The following is a 22,228-nucleotide window of genomic DNA, read 5'->3' as shown; positions in this document are numbered from 1 at the left end:
AGTGTGGTGTGTGATGGACTGGGCTCCATCTACAATGATGGGGAGTGTGGTGTGTGTGATGGACTGGGCTCCATCTACAATGATGGGGAGTGTGGTCTGTGTGATGGGACTGGGCTACATCTACAATGGTGGGGAGTGTGGTGAGTGTGGTGTGTGTGATGGACTGGGCTACATCTACAATGGTGGGGAGTGTGGTCTGTGTGATGGACTGGGCTACATCTACAATGGTGGGGAGTGTGGTCTGTGTGTGATGGACTGGGCTACATCTACAATGGTGGGGAGTGTGATGGACTGGGCTCCATCTACAATGGTGGGGAGTGTGGTCTGTGTGATGGGACTGGGCTACATCTACAATGATGGGGAGTGTGGTGTGTGTGTGATGGACTGGGCTCCATCTACAATGGTGGGGAGTGTGGTCTGTGTGTGATGGACTGGGCTACATCTACAATGGTGGGGAGTGTGATGGACTGGGCTACATCTACAATGGTGGGGAGTCTGGTGTATGTGATGGACTGGGCTACATCTACAATGATGGGGAGTGTGATGGACTGGGCTACATCTACAATGGTGGGGAGTCTGGTGTGTGTGTGATGGACTGGGCTCCATCTACAATGGTGGGGAGTGTGGTGTGTGTGTGATGGACTGGGCTCCATCTACAATGGTGGGGAGTGTGGTCTGTGTGTGATGGACTGGGCTACATCTACAATGGTGGTGTGTGTGATGGACTGGGCTACATCTACAATGGTGGGGAGTCTGGTGTATGTGATGGACTGGGCTACATCTACAATGATGGTGTGTGTGATGGACTGGGCTACATCTACAATGGTGGGGAGTCTGGTGTATGTGATGGACTGGGCTACATCTACAATGATGGGGAGTGTGATGGACTGGGCTACATCTACAATGGTGGGGAATCTGGTGTGTGTGATGGACTGGGCTACATCTACAATGATGGGGAGTCTGGTGTGTGTGATGGACTGGGCGATGTCTACAACTTGCGGCCTTGTGCAGAGCTGCTGCTTCAGCGTGCTTGGCCCATGACAGCGTGTTGGTGATGCCAGGCGATTCACTGCAGAGGCTGGAGCTTGGTTCAGCAGGAGGTCGGTTAAACGCTTGGTTTCACCAGAGATACTTGTGTTTCCTGCAGCATGATTTCTTCTTTTTCTGACTTCTTGAGTTTCTTTGCCCTGCACAAAAACAAAACAGACATGGAACACGTTGGTGGAGGCAGGACACTCCAAGCCGCTGAGTGTGTTTGACCGTCCCGACGTCGGAGGTTTGATCATCCCGACGAGAGGGCCTGTACGTCGGGCTGTCTGTAGCGGCGACTACAGAGGGTTCATGGCCCTGACCACGGGTGAACAAAGGAGGAGGAATAACTAAACTTTGTTGCCTTCCACCACGGTGAAGAATGCCCAGAGTAGGTGAATCAAGGACCAGAGGACATAGGTTTAAGGTGAAGGGGAAAAGATTTAATAGGAATCTGAGGGGTACTTTTTTCACACAGTGTGGGTGTATGGAACAAGCTGCCAGAGGAGGTAGTTGAGGCAGGGACTATAAACAGCATTTAAAAGACACTTGCGCAGGAACATGGATACGACAGGTTAGGAGGGATGTGGGCCAAACGCGGGCAGGTGGGACTAGTGTAGATGGGGCATGTTGGCCGGTGTGGGCAAGTTGGGCCGAAGGGCCTGTTTCCGTGCAATGTGACTTTGTGACTCTAATAGTTAATTAATTAATTAGTTTAGTTTATTGTCACGTGTACCGAAGTACAGTGAAAAGCTTTAGTTGCACGCTATCCAGTCAGCGGAAAGACAACACATGATTACAATCGAGCCGTCCACAGGATAAAGGGAATAACGTTTAGTGCAATGGAAAGCCGGCAAAGTCTGGACAAGGATAGTCCAAGGGTCTCCAATGAGGTAGATGGGAGGTCAGGACCGCTCTCTGATTGTGGTAGGATGGTTCAGTTGCCTGATAACAGTCGGGAAGAAACTGTCCCTGAATCTGGAGGTGTGCGTTTTACAAGCCTGGACTTTATTCCTTGGAGCCCAAGGTTATTGTGTACAGATTATTAAGGGTTTGGACACACTAGAGACAGGAAACATGTTCCGATGTTGGGGGAGTCCAGAACCAGGGGCCGCAGTTTAAGAATAAGGAGTAAGCCATTTAGAACGAAGATGAGGAAACACTTTTTCTCACAGAGAGTTGTGAATCTGTGGAATTCTCTGCCTGAGAGGGCGGTGGAGGCCGGTTCTCTGAAAGCTTTCAAGAGAGAGCTAGATAGGGCTCTTAAAGATAGCGGAGTCAGGGGATATGGGTAGAAGGCAGGAACGGGGTACTGATTGTGGATGATCAGCTATGATCACATTGAATGGCGGTGCTGGCTCGAAGGGCCGAATGGGCTCATCCTGCACCTGTTGCCTATTGTCTATGATCACATTGAACGGCAGCCCTGACTTTTGAAGGGCCGACTGGCCTCCTCCTGCACCTGTTGTCTATTGAAAGGTTGAGTGTACACACCTGCGTTCCACCTCCGCGATGGTGTCGGGCAGCGGCATGTTGCGTGTTTCCGGGAGGCAGCAGGCGGCCAGTCCGGCCACGATGGCTATCCCGCCGTATATAGCCATGGGCAAGAAGGGCACGTAGTCACCGATCATCCTTACGATGGGCGCCACGATGGCACCGACCCGAGCCATGGTACATGCCAGTCCCAACCCCGTCAGCCTGCACAGGGGGCAAGAAGTTGGCAAATGCAGTGAAACTGGAGTGAGGCTGGGCAGGAAGAAGGTAAAAATAAATGATGATTGAAGCAGAGAGGAGGAGGCGAGGGAAGGCAGGATCTAACTCAGGTTTCTGGAACGGTGGGGCAGCAGTGATGTGTGTGCTGCCGCAACTGTGCTGCCCCTCGCAGGGGATTGAACCTGGCCACGTGGGAGCTGGAGGAGGATGCACCGCCAGGAACCAAGGAGGGCCCGGCGTGGGGGGAATGCCGGGTGGGGGAAAGAACAAAGGAGGAGCTGGCACGGGATACCTTGTATCTAGGTTGGTGCCCTTTGCATGGTGACTGTTTGTATACCATATGTGTGTAAAACAGTGAACTTCATTGTGACTTGTCTCTTGTGACAATAAAGTGTTTGTTCGTTCGTTCGTTCGACCCCGTGCTGGCAGTGGGTGGTGGTGGTAGCAGGGACAATGGATGGTGCATAGTCAGTTAGATCAGTGGCGCTGCGAGGAGTTGCTTCCTCACAACGCCAGAGACTCATTCATTCATCGATTGAGTTGCTCGATCGATTGATTGATTTGATTGAGCAGGGCCTTACTAACCAGTCCGAGCAGCCGTCACAGTGGGTACACACCTAACCACGGTCGGGAAGAGTTCCGCAGTGTGCAGGAAGGCGCAGCTGAAGGCTGCTGCCAGACACCCCTTGCCTACTGCGGCCAACAACATCTGTACGGTCTGCATCTCTGCAACAGAGCGGAACAGCGCATAGTTCATGTTATAGCAGCACAACAAGGCCATTCAGCCCCATCAGATAGGCTCCGCCATTCAATCATGGCCCTCTCAACCCCATTCTCAACCTGCCTTCTCCCCCTAACCCAGGCTGCCCGATGGTAATCTACAATCTTATCAAAAAAAAATTCCCCGCACATCCCCTTTAGGTTTTCCCCCCTCTCACCTTAAAGTTATGCCCTCTAGTGTTTTAATTTTACCGTTCTGGGAAAAAGAACTCAGCAAGACAGGCAGCATCTCTGGAGAGAAGGAATGTGTGACATTTCGGGTCGAGACCCGTCTTCAGGTCTGAAGTCACCATTCCTTCTCTCCAGAGATGCTGCCTGTCCTGCTGAGTTACTCCAGCACTTTGATTTAATCCAGCATCTGCAGTTCCTTCCGACAGAAAATGGAAGGGAGGTTGGTTTGTGGGATGATCTGGCCTAGCGCCCAAATAACTGTTGGTGTAGGAGCTGTTCTTTACCTTGAGGGAGGAAGATATTAGTGACTATAATGCACCCGGCCATGATGAGGGAGGAGCTTTGTGTGAACCTTCTGCCGATGTAACTCATGAAGATGTAACCAATTAACTTTGCAGGGATGTCCGCGGCTCCAAAGATGACCTGGATCAGGTAGATATCAACACCAAACCCTTGCAAGTCAATCGACAACCCGTAATATGAGAAGCTCACTGAAAACCTGCCAGACGGGAGACAAGGGACACACATTACAGTAGAGAAAGGCATTGTGGCGCAGCAGATCAAGAGAGTTTTATTGTCATTTGTCTGAAATTCTTGCTTGCTGCAGCACAACGGAATATGTGAATATGTAAACATAGTACATAACGGGGGAAGAGAAAAACAGTTCCATAAATAATAAATATAGTGCAGTAATAATATAGTCTTTTGCAGTTCAGAACTTATTTGATGTGGTGTTTAATAGCCTGATGGCTGTGGGGAAGAAGCTGTTCCTGAACATGGACATTGCAGATTTCAGGCTCCTGTACCTTCCCGATGGCAGTGGTGAGATGAGTGTGTGGCCAGGATGGTGTGGGTTCTGATGATGCTGGCTGCCTTTTTGAGGCAGAGACTACGATAGATCCCTTCGACGGTGGGGAGGTCAGAGCCGGTGATGGACTGGGCAGTGGGCACAACTTCAGAGCTGCTGTCTTACAGCGCCAGAGACCCGGCTTCCGTCCGTATGAATCTTCTCCGCATTGTTTCCAGCTTGAAGGCATCCTTCCCATAGTAGCGGGACACAAAACCTGAACACGACACTCTTGGCACATCCCCACCAATGCCTTGAACAAGGGCCACAGTTTAAGAATAAGGGGTCGGCCATTTAGAACAGAGACGAGGAAACACTTTTTCCCGCCGAGAGTCGGTGGAATTCTCTGTCTCAGAGGGCGGTGGAGGCCGGTTCTCTGGATACGTTCAAGAGATAGCTGGATAGGGCTCTTAAAGATAGCGGAGTCAGGGGATATGGGGAGAAGGCAGGAACGGGGTACTGATTGGGGATGATCAGCCATGATCACATTGAATGGCGGCGCTGGCTTGAAGGGCCGAATGGCCTACTCCTGCACCTATTGTCTATTGACATCCCAACCTCTACACTCTACATGGATAGGAAAGGGTTAGAGGGATGTCGGCCAAACACAAGCAGCTGGGACTAGTGTAGATGAGGCATCTTGGTCAGCCTGGTCCAAAGGGCCTGTTGCCGTGACTCTATGAATATCCCCTGACTGAAGAAAGCCAGTGTGCCCAAAGCCTTCTACACCACCCTATCTACCTATGACGCCACTTTCAGGGATGTGGTGTACCTGCAGTCCCAGACCCCTGTGCTCTACAACACTCTCCAGGGTCCTGCTGTTCACCGTGAAAGTCCTGTCCCGGTTTGACTTCCCAAATTGCAACACCTCGCACTTATCAGAATGAAAGCCCGTCTGCCAGAGCGGTTTTCTTTCTCTTTCTGGTGCTTTCCTTTCTTCCTGGTGATTCATTCACATCATCTACTAAACGGCCACAGTGATCAGTCAGTAACTAGCAGCTTACCAAACAACCATTAAGCAACAGGTAATCCTGCACATTCCAGGAGTCCGGAAGAGATCTAGAATACTGTGAGAGTCTCTGGTGTTCGACAGTTCATCTTCCATCTTTGCTTTGATAATCTACAAAACACAGATCACAGAGTCATAGCACGGAAACAGGCCCTTCGGCCCACTTGTTGTTGGTGGCACAGAGGGTAGAGCCACTGCCTCTCAGTGCCAGAGACCCCGGTCCTGATCTCGGGAGCTGTCTGTGGGGAGTTTGAACGTTCCCCCTGAGACCTGCGTGGGTTTTCTCCGGGTGCTCTGGTTTCATCCCACAGCCTCAAGAAGTGTGGAGCGAGTGGATGGGAAAGTGGAATAACACAGAACCAGCCTTCTGTAAATTGTCCATTCCAGCCAAGTTTAGATTTATTTAGTTTAGGGACAGCACGGAAACAGGCCCTTCTGCCCACCGAGTCCACGCCGACCATCGCTCACACTAGTTCCATGTTATCCACTCCCTACACACTAGGGGGCAATTTACAGAGGGACGATTAACCTACAAACCCGCACGTCTTTGGGATGTGGATGAATAAGTTGCCGTTAGATAATTACACCATTTTAGTTCAGTTCATTGTTGTCACGGCAAAAGCTTTTCTTGTCCAAGTTGTACGGCTGGGAAACAGGCCCTTCGGTATTGCAACAAAGGAGCCTTCTTGTGTGTGTGGCGTGCACAGCCTAAAGTTGTAGGACAACTTGTTCTATTTGATCTTATTTGATTGTGCACGCCGGGTTGATTGCATTCATCGACAGGGTGGACCACGTGCAGGTTGCAATCTCCCACCCCGACAACGGGCCAAACTCCAGGGGCAAGTAGTTCTTCCTGGCCACTTACCTCAGTGGTGAGATTTTGCCCCTCGGCCTGCCTGCCGTTATTCTGGCCATCCGCCGCAGCTGCTTGAGGGCGGCTTCAGCCTTCTTGTTCATGATGAGCCAGCGCGGAGACTCGGACAACACCTGTGACACGACACGACACGATAGAACTTTATCTATCTGCGAAGGAACTGCAGATGCTGGTTTAAAATGCTGGAGTAACTCAGCAGGACAGGCAGCATCTCTGGAATGGGTGACGTTTCGGGTCGAGTCTGAAGAAGGGTCTCGCCCTGAAACGTCACCCATTCCTTCTCTCCAGAGATGTGGAACTTCATTTATCCCAGGAGGGAAATTGGTCTGCCAGCAGTCACAAAACACAAGGTAGATGAAACTTGAAATTAAAGTGACAAGTGGAAAGGATTGGGGATGGGCAAAGATTGGGGAGGGGGGGTGGGGGGGGGGGGGAGAGGAGACAGTCTCAGAGAAGAAGGATCTCCTGTAATGTTCATAAATGATAACAGCAGAATTAGGCCATTCGGTCCATCAAGTCTACTCCGCCATTCAATCATGCCTTCTCCCCTCCCCATAACCCTTGACACCCGCACAAACCAAGAATCTATCTATCTCTGCCTTAAATATATTCACTGACTTGGCCTCCACAGCCGTCTGTGGCAAAGAATTCCACAGATTCACCGCCCTCTGTCTAAAGAAATTCCTCCTCATCTCCTTCCTAAAGGAACGTCCTTTAATTCTAAGGCTGTAACCTTTAGTCCTAGACTCTCCCACTAGTGGAAACATCCTCTCCACATCCATTCTATCCAGGCTTTTCACTGTTCGGTAAGTTTCAACAAAGTCCCCCCTCATGCTTCTAAACTCCAGCGAGTACAGGCCCAGCGGCGTCAAACGCTCATCGTACATTAACCCGCTCAGCGAGGCTGCCCAATGCCATTCCTCATGACCCAAATAGCTGGATCATTCTAACTCAGCAGAACTGGCAGCATCTCTGGAGGGAAGGAATGGGTGACGTTTTGGGTCGAGACCCTTCTTCAGACAATCTCGACCCGAAACGTCACCCATTCCTTCTCTTCAGAGATGCTGCCTGTCCCGCTGAGTTACTCCTGCATTTTGTTTCTATCTTCGGTTTAAACCAGCGGCTGCAGTTCCTTCCCACACGTCCCTGGAGATTGCTCACCATGAGTAGAGGAAGCTGACAAAGTAAGGCACGGACACCGCGAACTGAAGCCAGCGCCAGTCTCGGATAAGGAACGCCACTCCGGCCAACATTAGCTGTCCGAACACGTAGCCATAGTTCATGGCTGTAACCACCCCCGTTCTGATCCGAGTTGGGATCAATTCAGCAGCTGCAGGGCAACAACAGAGTTTAGTCGAGTTTAATATAGAGATACAGCGCAGATACAGGCCCTTCGACCCACCGGGTCCGCGCCGACCAGCCATCCCCGCACACTAACACTGTCCTACACACACTAGTGACAATTTTACATTTATACCAAACCAGGGGCCATAATTTAAGAATAAGGGGTAAGCCATTTAGAACGGAAAGGAGGGAACACTTTTTCTCACAGAGAGTTGTGAGTCTTAATAAATCTCTGCCTCAGAGGGAGGTGGAGGCCGGTTCTCTGAGAGCTTTCAAGAGAGAGTTAGATAGGGCTCTTAGGGATAGCAGAGTTAAGGGATATGGGGAGAAGGCAGGAACGGGGTATTGATTGTGGATGATCAGCCATGATCACATTGAATGGCGGTGCTGGCTCAAAGGGCCGAATGGCCTACTCCTGCGCCTATTGTCTATTGACATAGAAACATAGAACATAGTTGCAGGAGTAGGCCATTCGGCCCTTCGAGCCTGCACCGCCATTCAATATGATCATGGCTGACCGTCCAACTCAGTATCCCGTACCTGCCTTCTCTCCATACCCCCCTGATCCCCTTAGCCACAAGGGCCACATCTAACTCCCTCTTAAATATAGCCAATGAACTGGCCTCAACTACCTTCTGTGGCAGAGAATTCCAGAGATTCACCACTCTGTGAGAAAAATGTTTTTCTCATCTCGGTCCTAAAAGATTTCCCCCTTATCTTTAAACTGTGACCCCTTGTTCTGGACTTCCCCAACATCGGGAACAATCTTCCTGCATCTAGCCTGTCCAACCCCTTAAGAATTTTGTAAGTTTCTAAAAGATCCCCTCTCAATCTTCTAAGTTCTATCCAGTCTTTCTTCATATGAAAGTCCTGCCATCCCAGGAATCTGTCTGGTGAACCTTCTCTGTACTCCTTCTATGGCAAGAATGTCTTTCCTCAGATTAGGAGACCAAAACTGTACGCAATACTCCAGGTGTGGTCTCACCAAGACCCTGTACAACTGCAGTAGAACCTCCCTGCCCCGACACTCAAATCCTTTTGCTATGAATGCTAACATACCATTCGCTTTCTTCACTGCCTGCTGCACCTGCATGCCTACTTTCAATGACTGGTGTACCATGAAACCCAGGTCTCGTTGCATCTCCCCTTTTCCTAATCGGCCACCATTCAAATAATAGTTTACTTTCCTGTTTTTGCCACCAAAGTGGATAACCTCACATTTATCCACATGAAAGAAGGGTCTGAGAGCTTCCATTGGGACCTGAAGCAACCCCCCGAAGGTTCCCAAGCAGGTTTGACTCACTCACCAAATAAGTAGGTGTTGGCGATGACCCCTGAGATGGCCATGCCGCTGAGGAACCTCCAGAAGCAGAAGAGGGTGATGGAGGAGGAGAACATACAGCATGTGCCCGCGGCAGCCAACTGCAAGCTGGACCACAGCAGCAAAGCACGGCGGCCATACCTGACAACAACAAACACACGTGTAGGAAGGAACTGCACTTAGAAACATAGACAACAGGTGCAGGACGAGGCCACTCAGCCCTTCGATCCAGCACTGCCATTCAATATGATCTTTTAATTTATTTATTTATTAGAAGTAAGTGCAATACAGTGGTACAAAAATTATGTTAACATATTACATTCTCTGTACAACTTCCTTTTTAAAATTTTTTAAAAGAGAAAAGTAAGAAGAGAAAAAGGAGAAAGAGATTGTGGAAAGTGAAGGATAGACTAGTGAGCGCGAGTGAAAAACAGATATAGAAAATAGTGACAAAAAGGAATAAGTGAAGAAGGAGAGCAGGAGGGAGTTTGTTCAATCGCCACAAGGAGATGAATCATCTTTCACCCATACCTGAAACTTTTAATTTTCATGTTACTATATCACCACATGAATCCAAGAAATCAATAAATGGGGACCAACTCATTAAGAATAGGTCTTGTTTGTCTATTAGGAGGAGTCTCATTTCTTCCAAATGTACTGTGTCCAACATATTACTGATCCACATTTTAAATGTTGGTATATTAGCATTTTTCCAAAATGTAAGTATGAGTTTTTTTGCTGTTATTAACCCATAATTGAGTTTTGGTGTGTATTTAATTTGTTCCCATCTCCACTCACTCCAAATATAATCATTACTGTGTTAGGTTTCATTTTTATCTTAAATAGCTTTGAGAATATATCAAATATGTCACACCAAAATTCATAAAGTTTTGTACAAGAGACAAATGAGTGCGTAATATTGGCATTTTGAGAAAGACATTTATCACAGATGGGAGAAATATTTGGATAAAATTTATTCAACCTAGTTTTGGAATAATATAATCTATGTAATATTTTAAATTGAATTAAATTATGTCTAGCGTTGATCGAACATTTATGTATATATATCAAATACTTTTCCCATGTTTCTTTTGAGATTTTTGTCATTAATTATTTTTCCCAGTCTTCTCTAATTGCCTCTGTTGATGGTAATTCTATATTTAAAATACTGTTAGACAAGTATGTTATTAATTTTTTTGACTCCGCATTGATATTCATTACTTCTTCCAGTGGATCTAAAATTATACTTTGAAATCTTGGTATATATTTCTTCATAAAGTCACATACCATGATATTCAATATGATCATGGCTGATCAATAGACAGTTGGTGCAGGAGGAGGCCATTTGGCCCTTCGAGCCAGCATCGCCATTCAATATGATCATGGCTAATCATCCAAAATCAGTACCCCATTCCTGCTTTTCCCCATATCCCTTGATGAGATATCAACCAGATGCTGGTGTACACTGTAGACACAAACTGCTGGAGTAACTCAGTGGGACAGACAGCATCTGTGGAGAGAAGGAAGGGTCTCGACCTGAAACGTCACCTATTCCTTCGCTCCAGAGATGCTGCCTCACCCGCTGAGTTTCTCCAGCATTTTTGTCTACCTAGGATGAATTTTATGTATTATTACTGGGCAGTGCATATTAAGAATATGATTTATTGGTTGGATAGTTCTACCCAACAGACAGAATGGATAAAAATGGAGAAGGAGGATTGCCATCCTTGTAATATAGGAACGATCCTCTTCTCCCCAAAAAAACTGAATAACACAATATATAAGAAGAACCCAATTATATATGGTACAATAAGAATTTGGAAACAAATAAAATTATCTTTAAAATTAAGAAATCTATCACTGTTAATGCCAATAGCGAATAACCCTTTATTTAAACCATCTCTTATTGATAAGACATATAACCAATGGGAAAGTCTCGGAATTAGAAGGATCGGGGATATGTGCGAAATGGGAAACTTACTATCATTCCAACAACTACAATTAAAATTTAAATTGAAAAACAACCAATATTTTAAATATCTTCAGATTTGCGATTTCGTGAAAAAATATATACAAGGATATCAAAAAGTAACTCCTGACTTATTGGAAGAAGCAATGAATATTGAAGCTGACTCACAAAAATTAATATCATATTTATATAATAGTATTCTAAATATAGACCTACCATCGACAGAGGTACTTAGAGAAGAGTGGGAACGGGAACTAATGATAAAAATTACGAAGGTTAAATGGGAAAAATACCTGATATATATTCACAAATGTTCAATTAATGTAAGACATAATCTAATTCAATTTAAAATTGTACATAGATTATATTATTCAAAAACAAGATTGAACAAATTTTATCCAAATATATCCGCCACTTGTGATAAATGTCTAGCCCAAAAGGCAACTATAACACACTCCTTAGTTTCCTGCATAAAACTTTATAGATTTTGGAATTATATTTTTGAAATATTTACAAAATTATTCAAGACATGAATGGAACCTAATACTGAAATGATTGTATTTGGCGTAATGGAAGATGGGAATAAATTGAACACATCTCAAAATCTATTCCTTAACTATGGTATAATAATAGCAAAAAAATTAATTCTTAAATTTTGGAAGGGTACATCAATACCAACGCTCAAAATGTGGATTGCAAGTATGTTGGACACTGCTCATCTTTAAAATTAAGAAATCACTGATGAGGAAATGCGATTCCTCCTAATGGATAAATCAGACCAATTCATAACAAGTTGGTCTCCATTCGTCGTTTTTTTGGAATCATATGGTGCAACACAATTGTAAAAAATAACTGTTTCAGGACTGGACGAGGGTTGGTCAAGATTATAAATAATGATCACCTTTTCTTTTTTATTTTATTTTATTTTCTCTATTTTCTCTCTCAACTTTCTTCATTTACTCGTTTTCTTTTTTCACACACTATATATTTCACATCTTTCTATCCTTTACTATCTAACTTCTTTTTCTTATTCTAATCTTTTTTCAATGTAACAAAAAAAAAAAAAAAAGTTGTACATAAAATGTATTATGAAAATATATATTAGGCACTTTGGTGCCATATGACTACTTACTTCTAATAAAATAAAATATAAAAAAAAAAAAAAAGGATGAATTTCTTTAGTCAGAGGTGGTGAATCTGTGGAATTATTTGCCACAGACGGTTGTGGAGGCTACAAGTCAGTGGATATATTTAAGGCAGAGATAGATAGATTCTTGATTAGTGCGGGTGTCAGGGGTTATGGGGACAAGACAGGAGAATGGGGTTAGGAGGGAGAGATCGATCAGCCATGATTGAATGGTGGAGTAGACTTGATGGGCTGAATGTCCTAGATCAGCTCCTAGAACTTTAAATTAACTATAATGAGTCATCACAGTGGCGCAGCGGGTAGAGCAGGATCACGTGCAGGATCGCTGGTGGGCCGAAGGGCCTGTTTCCACGCTGTATCTCTAAACTAAACTACTGTGAATGTTGTCTCACCCGCTGAGCTACTGCAGATTTTTGTGTCTATCATCAAGAAGCATAATAGTTTGAGTTCCAGAGTGGGAAAAGATTTAATAGGAATCTGAGGGGTAACTTTTCCAGGTGAATGGAACAAGCTGCCGGAGGACGTAATTGAGGCTGGGACTAGCCCAACGTTTAAGAAACAGTTAGACAGGTACATGGATAGGACAGGTTTGGAGGGATATGGACCAAACACGGGCAGGTGGGGCTGGTGTAGCTGGGGCATGTTGGCCGGTGTGGGCAGGATGGGCTGAACGGCCTGTTTCCATGCTATATGATTGACTCTATGAAAGGGAAGGGGCTTCAGCACGCTGGGTTAACTGGACTTACTTGTCAGAGAGCCTGCCCAGTACAATGGCTCCAATCAGCAGTCCAGCCATGTAGATCGACTGGGCCATCCTCTTCAGAGCTTTCTGCTCACACACCAAGTCCCACTAGAACACAAGGCAGAGGCTTAAACCACAGATAGACAGACAAGTTCTTGGTTAGTTCAGGTGTCAAGGGTTACGGGGAGAAGGCAGGAGAATGGGATTAGGAGGAAGAGATCAGCCACGATTGAATGGTGAGGTAGACTCGATGGGCCGAATGGCCTAATTCTACTCCTATAACTTGTGAACAGGTGCGCGAGCCATCATCACTGAGGGAGTGACCACAGGGACAGTATCAGCGGCTGGTCCATAAAGTTCATCGGTTCTAGGATCATAATTAGGCCATTCGGCCCATCGACCCACGTGGGCTTTCTCCGGGTGCTCCGGTTTCCTCCCACACTCCAAAGACATGCAGGTTTATAGGTTGAGTGGCTTCTGTAAGTTGGCAATTGTCCCTAGTGTGTGTAAGATAGTGTTAGTGTGCGGGGATCGCTGGTCAGCGAGGACTCGATGGGCCGAAGGGCCTGTTTCCGCGCTGTATCTCTAAACTAAACTAAAGATAGACACAAAATAACTCAGTGGGACAAGCAGCGTCTGTGGAGAGAAGGAATGGATGACGTTTTGGGTCGAGACCCTTCTTCAGACAAAACTAAGCTAAAACTATACAGGGACTGGGCGGGACGCAGACGGAGTCCCGACAAAGTGATGGGGATAGCGTCTAGACGCAGGTATGGACAGCATCTAGACGCAGCCTTGAAGGGGCGCAAATGATGTCTAGATGGACACGGTGAAGGCAGACGGCGTCTAGACGGACACGACCGGGCAGACGGCGTCTAGACTGACACGACGGGGTACAGACGGTGTCTAGACGGACACGAGGAGGCACAGACGGTGTCTAGACGGACACGACGGGGCACAGACGGTGTCTAGACGGACACGACGGGGCACAGACTGTGTCTCGACGGACACGACGGGGCACAGACGGTGTCTAGACAGACGTGATGGGGCACAGACGGCGTCTAGATGGACACGACGGGGCACAGACGGTGTCTAGATGGACACGACGGGGCACAGACGGTGTCTAGACGGACACGAGCGTCCCTACCTCGGTCACGATGGTGGTACTGAACTGGGAGCGGTCATACTCCCACCCGTCGGTACACGGCTGTGTCTCCGCCCCGCTCCCGTTACCCCGCGTACCGTTGGGCCACAGGAGGTGCCACTGCGGTTCGGCGTAGAGACGGCACTTGTCCGCTCGCCCCTGTTGGTCGACGGGCACAAAGAGGGTCACAAGGTCCCCGACCAGAGGCTCCCACGTCACGTTGAGTTTGTGGCCCAGACCTAGACGGCAGCGGTGGTCAGGGACGGCTGCAACAAAGTTCTGCAGCTGGTTGTTGCTGGCTGTGAAGAGCAGAGGGATGAATAGGAGCAAGACGTGGACCACCTGGTACCTCCCCATGCCACCAACTATCTCCAGCAAGTCTTCAAACGCCATGGTGCAGAATACTTGTGCCGAGAAGCTTCACTGACAATTAATGAAGTGGTCGGTTAATGATCCTGTATCGGTGACCACGTGGAACGTTATACATTAACTATGGAGGAACTTAGCGGGACAGGCAGCATCTCTGGAGATAAGGAATGGGTGATGTCTCGGGTCGAGACCCTGCTTCAGACACCTCGCCCTTCTCCCTCTCCCCTGACTCTGTCTGAAGAAGAGTCTCGCCCCGAAACGTCACCCATTCGTTCTCTCCAGAAATGCTGCCTGTCCCGCTGAGTTACTCCAGCATCTTGCGCCTATCTCCGGCGTAAACCAGCGCCTGCAGTTCCTTCCTGCACATTGTCCATTGACCTCTGAACCGCGTAGATGATGAAAGAAATTATTTTCCGCTCTTCAGTACAACTCTTCAAATTCCAGGCCAAAGGTGTAACCAGCATGTAAATAGACGATTATGTTATTAACAGATTGGGAACATAGAGATGTACAACACAGGAACAGGCCCTTCGGCCCACCTTGTCCATATTGCCCATGATGCTTAGGAGGTAGTGATTGACTTCAGCAATATGTATGGACTTCATTGAGATGGGGTGTGTGTACATCATGCATGTGTGAGGCCATGGGGTCAAAAGTGATAGGAGCAGAATGAGGCCATTCGGCCCATCAAGTCAAAGGATCAAGGGCGGTCACGGTGGCGCAGCGGTAGAGTTGCTACCTTACAGCGAATGCATCGCCAGAGACCCGGGTTCCATCCCGACTACGGGTGCTGTCTGTCGACCCCCCCGTGACCTGCGTGGGTTTTCTCTGAGATCTCCAAACGTGCAGGTTTGTAGGTTGATTGGCTTGGTGTAAATGTAAAAATTTCCCCAGAGTGTGTAAGATAGTGTTAGTGTGCGTGGATCGCTGGTCAGCACGGACTCGGTGGGCCGAAGGGTTTGTTTCTGCACTGTATCTCGAAACTTAAGTAAAATGAAAGATGCTGCCTGACTCGCTGAGTTACTCCAGCATTCTGTGTCTGTCTAAGGTTTAACATGGAAAATAGGTGCAGGAGTAGGCCATTCGGCCCTTCGAGCCATCATCACCATTCGATATGATCATGGCTGATCATCCAAAATCAGTACCATGTTCCTGCTTTCTCCCCATAATCCCTTGAGCTAAAGCAAACTCTCTCTGGAAAAGAGAGGGATATGGGCCAAATGTAGGCAAGTGTTTCTAAGACAGTATGTTTAAGAAACAAATGCAGATGCTGGAAAAATTGAAGGTAGACAAAAATGCTGGAGAAACTCAGCGGGTGAGCAGCATCTATGGAGCGAAGGAATAGGTGACGTTTCAGGTCGAGATGCTGCCTCACACGCTGAGTTTCTCCAGCATTTTTGTCTACCTTGGACAGTATGGGCAGGTTGGGCCGAAGGGCCTGTTTCCGTGCTGAATGCCTCTCTGTCACCGTGACCTGTACTGAGAGGCATTGAGTTGTGACAGCTAGTGTTATGGATGAGAAAGGCTGAGTCAGCAACCCTCCCCCCCAATCTTGCTCAAGGGAGTCGTTGCGTGTTAAAACTCGCAAACATAATATGAATCAAAGTTAAAGGATGAACTGCAGATGCTGGAAAAATGGAAGGTAGACAAAATGCTGGAGGAACTCAGCAGGTGAGGCAGCATCTGTGGAGCGAAGGAATAGGTGACGTTTCGGTCGAGAAGTCTTTAGAAGGGTCTCAACCCGAAACGTCACCTCCATAGATGCTGCCTCACCCGCTAAGTTTTTCCCGCATTTTTTGTCTACCTTGACCGGACTTTATCTTGCACTGAACGTTACTCCCTTTATCCTGTATCTGTACACTGTGGACGGCTCGATTGTAATCATGTGTTGTCTTTCCGCTGACTGGTTAGCGCGCAACAAAAGCTTTTCACTGTACCTCGGTACACGGGACAATAAACTAAACTGAAACTTGAACAGAGGGTGGTGGGTGTATGGATCGAGCTACCAGAGAACATAGTTGAGGCAGGGGCTATCACGATATAATGTGCAAAGATGAGGGAGAGGGGGGAGTCAGTCTCAGTCTACCCCATGGCAAAAGGGGGAGGAGTTGTACAGTTTGATAGCCACAGGGAAGAAGGATTTCCTGTGGCGTTCTGTGCTGTATCTTGGAGGAACCAGTGTGTTGCTGAAGGTGCTCCTCAGGTTGTCCGGTGTGTCATGGAGGGGGTGAGCTGTATTGTCCAGGGTGCTCCACCTAGACATCCAAGACCAACCTCCCGCCCTGTGCACTGGTCCAGGAATTTCTAATCCTTCATCTAATCCTTATTTAAGGGCTGTGGGCTAACTGCAAATGGTGGAAGGAGCTCAGGTAGGTAACTTGGACAGTAGAGTTGGTCTAACGCAGGGGTGGGGAACCTGCAGGCCTTAAGGCCATTAAGTGCGGCCTTTTGAATGAATCCAAATTTTGTAGAACAAATCCTTTTATTTTTATTAATATGTTTTTAGAAACATAGAAAATAAGTGCAGGAGTAGGCCATTCGGCCCTTCGAGCCTGCACCGCCATTCAATATGATCATGGCTGATCATCCAACTCAGTATCCTGTACCTGCCTTCTCTCCATACCCCCTGATCCCTTTAGCCACAAGGGCCACATCTAACTCCCTCTTAAATATAGTCAATGAACTGGCCTTAACTACCTTCTGTGGCAGAGAATTTCACAGATTCACCACTCCCTGTGTAAAAAATGATTTTCTCATCTCGGTCCTAAAAGACTTCCCCCTTATCCTTAAACTGTAACCCCTTCTGGACTTCCCCAACACCGGGAATAATCTTCATGCATCTAGCCTGTCCAACCCCTTAAGAATTTTGTAAGTTTCTATAAGATCCCCCCCTCAATCTTCTAAATTCTAGCGAGTACAAGCCAAGTCTATCCAGTCTTTCTTCATATGAAAGTCCTGCTATCCCAGGAATCTGTCTGGTGAACCTTCTCTGCACTCCCTCTATGGCAAGAATGTCTTTCCTCAGATTAGGGGACCAAAACTGTACGCAATACTCCAGGTGTGGTCTCACCAAGACCCTGTACAACTGCAGTAGAACCTCCCTGCTCTTATACTCAAATCCTTTTGCTATGAATGCTAACATACCATTCGCTTTCTTCACTGCCTGCTGCACCTGCATGCTTACTTTCAATGACTGGTGTACCATGACACCCAGGTCTCGTTGCATTTCCCCTTTTCCTAATCGGCCACCATTCAGATAATAGTCTACTTTCCTGTTTTTGCCACCAAAGTGGATAACCTCACATTTATCCACATTATACTGCATCTGCCATGCACTTGCCCACTCACCCAACCTATCCAAGTCACCTTGCAGCCTCCTAGCATCCTCCTCACAGCTAACACTGCCCGCCCAGCTTTGTGTCATCCGCAAACTTGGAGATGTTGCATTCAATTCCCTCATCTTTGTTCATCTTTTATTATTATTTTATTCTTTTTATTTTAATCTTAAAATGAACGTTATCTTTAAAATACCAAAGAGTAAAAGACAATTCAACAAAATAATCCTCCCCGACTGACGGCCACATTTAAAACATTAGTAAGTCATGAGGGCTATTTTAACACCTGTTATGCTCATGATTTAGTTCTAATGCGACTCGAGAATGTACATTAACTTTGACATGCACGAAAAATGCTTTCTTGCTTTTCAACCACTTATTGCTGTGAATCTACATTCTCCTGCCGAACCCAAATCAAGACGCCCTTAAGGTCACAAATGACGGATAACCCAACTAGAAGATCAGCTGAAAATGCGTACCTCCATGTTGCAACCAAATATTCAAATGCCTTCCCACAAAAATGCTTTCCCACAACAAAGTCATTAAAAGGTTAGTTATCTTTAGAATTTTTGAAGTACATAGCAGTTAGATTTTTACAAAATGATGTCCATTTTGCAGTATATCTAATTGAGGTTTCTGGGATGCGGCCTTATTAGATTACAGCTAACTTAATGCGGCATTCCAACATGAAAAGGTTCCCCACCCCTGGTCCAAAGTAAAGATTAAAGAGGCAGAGAGAGTGTGTTCAGGATGACTGTATTTTGATGGGTCAGTGATCGGTGACACTCAATGCTATGGTTGAGAAAGGCCGGGTCAGGCACGGCCAATGACTAATCCGCCAACTCCCTGAATCACCGAACAACTTATTCCAGGAAGGGAGAGATCAACTCCTAGTTTTGTGCAGGAAGGAACTGCAGATGCTGGTTTAAATCAAAGATAACCACACACTGCTGGAGTAACTCAGCGGGACAGGAGAGAAGGAATGAGTGATGTTTCGGTTCCAGACCCTTCTTCAAACTGACTTTTAGCTCTTAGTTTAGTTTGGAGATACACAGCGCAGAAACAGGCCCTTCAGCCCACAGAGTCCGCGCGGACCAGCGATCCCCGCACACTAACACTACCCTACACACACTAGGGGACAATTTACATTTACACCAAGCCAATTAACCTACAAACCCGCACGTCTTTGGAGTGTGGGAGGAAACCAGAGCACCCGGGGAAAACCCACGCAGGTCACAGGGAGAACGTACAGACAGCACCCATAGTCTGGATGGAACCCGGGTCTCTGGCGCTGTGAGGCAGCAGCTCTACCCGCTGCGACACCGTGACGCATGTTAAAAATCATAAAGACATTTGAAAAAGTACATCAGAATGAGGCATGTCTTTCAATTTGTACTTCCTACATCGCCTCGATAATCTCATGTTCAACAGCACTTTGGGAAGTTTCCACTCGTGCTTTAATCATCGGGTTACAGAAATGTTGGTGTACATCGTAGGGAAGTGAGAGGAGACACAGACGTGTGAACAATGACAATGTTTACAACACACACTGACTGATATACAGTCAACCCTCATTATTATAGACTGACTAACACATTTCAGACATAACCGACTGTCTATTTAAGAGGACAGACACAAAAAGCTGGAGTAACTCAGCTGGACAGGCAGCATCTCCGGAGAGAAGGAATGGGCAACGTTTCAGGGCGAGACTGTCTGAAGAAGGGTCAAGACGCATTCCTTCTCTCCAGAGATGCTGCCCGTCCCGCTGATTTACACCAGCATTTTGTGTCTATCTTCGGTTTAAACCAGCATTTGTAATTCCTTCATACATATGTCTATTTAACAACACAGGCTGCCAGTTACAATACAGACATCATTGACATTGGAAAGGCATTGAAACTGGCAAGTTGTTGAGATTGTTCCAACTGTTAAAAATAGCTTTGCATAGGAAGGAACTGTAGATGCTGGTTTAAAGTGAAAATAGACACAAAAAGCTGGAGTAACTCAGCGGGGAACTTTGTGTTTGTGTTTCAGGGAGTGACCACTAAGTTTACAGATACAGCGCGGAAACAGGCCCTTCGGCCCACCTAGTCCGCGCCGACCAGCGATCCCCGCACACTAACATTATCCTGCACACACGAGGGACAATTTACACTTATTCCAGGTGTACAAACCCAAGCCAATGAACCTACAAACCTGCACGTCTTTGGAGTGTGGGAGGAAACCGGAGCACCCGGGGAAAACCCACGCAGGTCACGGGGAGAACGTGCAAGCTCCGTACAGACAGCGCCCGTAGTCGGAATGGAACCCGGGTATCTGGCGCTCTGAGGCAGCAGCTTTACCCGCTTTGGAGTTTGGAGCGAACCCCTTGCTTGGTTATAGCAGGCAGTCGGCAATAACGGACACCATTTGATTAGTACGGGTGTCAGGGGTTATGGGGAGAAGGTATGAGGTTGTGTGAGGGGTTAGGAGGGAGAGATAGATCAGCCACGATTGAATGGGAGAGTAGACTCGATGGACCGAATGGCCTAATTCTACTCCTATCACTTATGACCATTCCCTCTCCCTCCAGTCTGTTATAACGAGGGTTTACCTTATGAACACGTAGAGGAGTAGAGGCAGGCCATTCGGCCCTTCAGCTCGTTCTGTCATTGGGTAAGATTTGTCGCGGAGAATGGGCGGTGAGCAATGAGCAGTTAGACGGTCTGTTTCATTAGAGACTCGCGGGCTTCCTGCAGTGGAACCTCCTCCTTCTCAGCCTCCGTCTCTTTTGTCCTTTTCTTCCCACTGCACGGAATAAATCCACAAAATAAGCAGCGGTTAGAAGCTGTTCCAAGTCTATCGCATACCTCAGTTCCGTTTAGTTTAATCACTTTAACTCCCCCTCCCATTCCCCACACTGACCTTTCTGTCCTGGGCCTCCTCCATTGTCAGACTGAGGTCCAATGTAACTTGGAGGAACAGCACCTCATATTTCTCTAGGGCAGCTTACACCCCAGCGATATGAGCATTGACTTCTCTAACTTCAAGTAGCCCCGGCATTCCCTCTCTCTCCGCCCCGTCCCTCCCCCCACCCAAGTCGGTGTACTAATGTCATCCTGGTGAGTTTCATTGTCGTTTTCAGAAAACGGTCTGGGCTGTGTCCACAATTCCCTGAAATTTATTGCGCTCTTGGACGGAGCTGTTCCCAAACCATGCTGTGATGCATCCCGATAGAATGCTCTATGGAGCATAGAAAGTAGGTGCGAGAGCAGACCACCAGGTCCGTCGAGCCCGCACCGCCATCTGTAGAAGTTGGTGAGTAGTTGCTGAGTCTCAAGGGCCTGTTCCACTTGGTGATTTTATTCGGCGACTGCCGGCGTCATTAACTGACGTATCAGGACACTGAAAAAGTTGCGGCGTGATGACATACGACGCGCGGTGTTTCCTCAAGTGTCGCAACATATCTTTTGTCGTCGCTGGATGTTGAAATGTTCAAAATCTTTTGGCGACTCTGATACGTGAATGACGCCAGCAGCCGTCAAATAAATGGCCAAGTGGGACAGGCCCTTTAGTGTCTACAGTTGGGGGAATTGTCGGGAATATCCTGATCAACATGTTTTCTCTGGTGCATCTGTGGAAGTTGGTGAGAGTGATAGTTTAGTTTAGTTTAGAGATACAGCGTGGAAACAGGCCCTTCGGCCCATCCACTCCGCACCGACTAGCGATCCCCGCACATCAACACTATCCTACACACACACACTAGGGACAATTTTTACATTTACCGAGCAAATTAACCTTCAAAACCGCACGTCTTTGGAGTGTGGGAGGAAACCGAAGATCTCGGAGAAAACCCACGCAGGTCACGGGGAGAACGTGTAAACTCCACACAGACAGCACCCGTGGTCGGGTTGGAACCCGGGTCTCCGGCGCTGCATTCGCTGTAAGGCAACAACTCTACCGCAGCGCCACCGTGACCGCCTATCTCTGCTGAGGTCGGGGAGAGAGATCGTGGGAATGTTTCTCCGATACAGACCTTTTCTCCACATCCTCGATGGTCTCGGGGAGGGCGACATTCCGAGTTTCCAGGAGGAAGGCGGCTGTGATCCCGGCGGCCACGGCCATCCCTCCGTAGATGGTGTGTGGCAGAATGGGGACGTAGTCACCGCTCATCCTGATGATGGGCGCCATCATTGACCCGAAGCGAGCCATAGTGCTCACAAGCCCCATGCCCGTCTGCCTGTGGTTGGGCCCAGAGAGAGAGAGAGAGAGAGAGAGAACGTTTAACTCAGTGTGGGCACGAACTACAGGCACACAGTGCTGGAGTAACTCAGCGGGACAAGCAGCATCTATGGAGAACATGGATAGGTGACGTTTCACAGAGTGCTGGAGTAACTCAGCGGGTCAGGCAGCATCTGTGGAGAACATGGATAGGTGATGTTTCACAGAGTGAAA

At 47.4% G+C, this 22,228-nt stretch overlaps 2 protein-coding genes and 1 long non-coding RNA gene across 3 annotated transcripts; 1 reads left to right on the top strand and 2 right to left on the bottom strand.

Annotated features, from left to right (window-relative positions):
* Window positions 1–883: 883 nt before the first annotated feature.
* On the bottom strand, window positions 884–14,484 carry LOC116969320 (solute carrier family 22 member 6-A-like). Its single transcript, XM_033016186.1, is given in 11 exon segments — window positions 884–1,187; window positions 2,524–2,727; window positions 3,360–3,468; window positions 3,978–4,192; window positions 5,545–5,660; window positions 6,415–6,455; window positions 6,458–6,534; window positions 7,582–7,753; window positions 9,075–9,229; window positions 12,951–13,054; window positions 14,094–14,484. Coding segments are annotated over 11 exon segments (1,665 nt in total). The 5' UTR covers window position 14,484; the 3' UTR covers window positions 884–1,105.
* On the top strand, window positions 1,687–7,413 carry LOC116969322. Its single transcript, XR_004410727.1, has 3 exons — window positions 1,687–1,699; window positions 6,865–6,867; window positions 7,360–7,413. It is a non-coding gene; the product is annotated as an uncharacterized LOC116969322 (long non-coding RNA).
* Window positions 14,485–20,008: 5,524 nt separating the features above from the next.
* Window positions 20,009–22,034, bottom strand: LOC116969319 (solute carrier family 22 member 6-like). The gene is made up of 2 exons (XM_033016185.1): window positions 21,810–22,034; window positions 20,009–20,581 (listed from the first exon to the last, which is right to left on the bottom strand). Exons 1-2 carry the CDS (start codon window positions 22,001–22,003, stop codon window positions 20,491–20,493), a joined length of 285 nt encoding a protein of 94 aa, XP_032872076.1. The 5' UTR covers window positions 22,004–22,034; the 3' UTR covers window positions 20,009–20,490.
* Window positions 22,035–22,228: the final 194 nt, after the last annotated feature.

The sequence above is a fragment of the Amblyraja radiata genome, unplaced genomic scaffold (assembly GCF_010909765.2).
Source record: "Amblyraja radiata isolate CabotCenter1 unplaced genomic scaffold, sAmbRad1.1.pri S157, whole genome shotgun sequence".
Classification (NCBI taxonomy): Eukaryota; Metazoa; Chordata; class Chondrichthyes; order Rajiformes; family Rajidae; genus Amblyraja; species Amblyraja radiata.
Note: the sequence above shows the minus strand (reverse complement) of the source record. Positions and strands in the feature narration are given on the sequence as shown.